General features: G+C 38.4%; 1 protein-coding gene across 2 annotated transcripts in view; it reads left to right on the forward strand.

Moving 5' to 3' along the window:
* Window positions 1–2,456, forward strand: part of LOC111865018 (myoneurin) — a 33,902-nt gene extending 31,446 nt beyond the window's left edge. For both annotated transcript variants that reach the window (XM_023852710.2, XM_023852711.2), the window contains one exon: window positions 1,136–2,456. In XM_023852710.2, coding sequence (XP_023708478.1) covers window positions 1,136–1,678 — 543 coding nt within the window. In that variant the 3' untranslated portion in view covers window positions 1,679–2,456. The remainder of the gene's footprint in view (window positions 1–1,135) is intronic.
* The last annotated feature ends 32 nt before the right edge of the window (window positions 2,457–2,488 follow it).

A 2,488-nucleotide genomic window follows, 5' to 3' on the forward strand; every position in this document is an offset into this window, starting at 1 on the left:
AATAATAATAATAATCCAATATACTATCTGTCACGTGCCTTTAACAATTCATTTCCAAATATAAATCTCAAATTCTCAACAAGGAAGGAAATTGAAAACATTATTAAATCCCTTAAGCCCAAAAATTCACATGGATATGATGAAATCTCTATCAAATTACTTAAAGCAAGCTCTGTTTACCCTTGAATCATCTATGTAATAAATCTTTATCATCAGGTACTTTTCCTCAACGCTTAAAATATGCTGTAATGAAACCACTTTTTAAATTTAAATTTAAATTTAAATTCAATTCAATTCAGTAACCCATCGGAGCACAGTACTGAGGTAGAGCATCAGATAAATTTCAAGGACATTGTGGTACTGGCCAGAACAATGGACACATGACCTGCCTAGTTGAGGAGGCTGTTGAGATCTGGCTATAACCCAACAGGGATGTAGAATTCAGAGTAAGCTATTCATGGTAGCAGGCCACAAACATGATTAAATGAGGATGGATATTAAAAAACTCTCATAATGGAGAACCAGTGACAAGCAACATGGATTGTGATTATTGACTGCTTGACTCCACACACTGTTCCCCCAGCAGTCTGCACTGGGATAGCCGAGAATATACTGTATGGGTATAAGTACAGTGTGCAGCCACGTCCCTGATAATGGAAATAGAAACAGCCTCAGAAACGTTGAATAAGAAATCCATATTCCCACAGTTGATTTTCCAAGAAGACTTCATTTTGTGATGAAAGTGCCTGCACCTAGTAAGATTGTAAAAAGAAAGCAGAATGACAGCAGAAATAATGGGAGTTGAAGTAATGCATGCACCCGATGTCTTCTGTGTGTAACAGAGGATCTCTTTTCACTTCATACAGAATTGTAACAATTCTATATTTGATTCCCAGAGAGTTCAACAATTTGCTTTTGGTAAGCACAGATTATGAAACATTTCAATGTTCTGATTCCTTTCCATTGTCCTTGCATTCTATTTATATAATGTAAAATCAAATTATCTTGTGAAATACGGAGTTATGAGGGTGTATTAAATACCAGATCATGGACTTGCAGAGACTGACCAAACTGATAAATTAGATTAATTAAAAATTGGGTATATTTAATTTTACGCCTCTTTTACTTTCATCAGGATGGCAACAGTGGAACTTTCAGCACCACCAACAACATTCAGGATAGAAATACTGCCAATCCACAGCGTCAACCTCTAGGAGGTGGAGAATTGGACCTTATGATGCAACATCATGGGCCTAGTTCTGCATCTTCATCTACAAACAACCCCTCTCATCCTCAGCCCACTTCAGGATATCCGAACTTCCCAGATGGTCATCATTCTTCCATAGATTTCCATGGCCATCACCACCAACTCTTGAATAGGCCAGCTTCTAAAACAGATCACCATGGCTTACACCATCATCAGAATCCATCACACCATCACATGCTTCCACCAAGTGTTACATCTTCAAGGTCACAACATCATCAAACATCAGCTGCAGCTGTAGCAGCCATGATGTTAGACCCCAGGTTCCATCACCCAAATCCAAGTGGAGCCTATCATCCTGCTCCACCTCCTGTGTCCATGGCAGCAATGGTGGCACAAAGTGGGACAAATCAAAATCAGGCAATTTCTGGACAACACCACCAAGGAGAATATCCCTGCATGCCTCTGTTCTAATTTGTTATGATAATGAGACAGGCAATCTGTGTGTTTCTTGATGATTCTCTAGGTTTGTCACAATGGCTGATTCATTATGCTTGTATTATATTGCCTGAGGTATATATTCTGTGTTTAGGGAGTTGACTGTACTCCCATTCCCAGGTGAATGTTGTCATATCGACATTTAAGATTGAACCAAAGACATCTTAAAATACTATGCTAACCATACACAAAAGGAAGTCTGCATAGAGAAGAAATTCAGAGTATGACCAGCACTCAGATCCTGAACAGTGCTATGCAGCATAATCACAGAAAAACTACCAACTGTCCCGTTCTGTGATGCACATTTCTTTCACTGTGAAATAGGTATAAAACTCGGTGCAGAACAGTTCACCTACATGGAAAAACTCTGAATTAGTGCATTTAGCAGAGCATTTCAATCAGTGGAATATATCTGTTTAGCACAAAATCATTAAGTCAGCAAAAGGCCTTGTAAAAGGCATGTGACTGAAATCTAAAACCTTAAAGGGTAGAAAGCATATGACATTCAAAGAACTGGGATTCTTGGTTAGTAAGCAGGATACACATACCTCTAATTGACTGTCAATCTTCATATTACTTAATCTTCTCCATTGGCTTTGAATTGTAAGAATAATTAAGGAGAAATATTTCGTGTGGATAATTACATATGTGAAATAAAATGTGTATGGAAGCAGTCATATTTTTAGTTGTTTTTTATTGCTAGTGGGGTGGGACTGAGTCCCTTGTACTGTGGCCACTTCTGGCCAATTGTACCAGCCCCAGATGATAGGTGAGGGTGATTGTGGA

The sequence above is a fragment of the Cryptotermes secundus genome, unplaced genomic scaffold, assembly GCF_002891405.2.
Source record: "Cryptotermes secundus unplaced genomic scaffold, Csec_1.0 scaffold766, whole genome shotgun sequence".
Taxonomy (NCBI): domain Eukaryota; kingdom Metazoa; phylum Arthropoda; class Insecta; order Blattodea; family Kalotermitidae; genus Cryptotermes; species Cryptotermes secundus.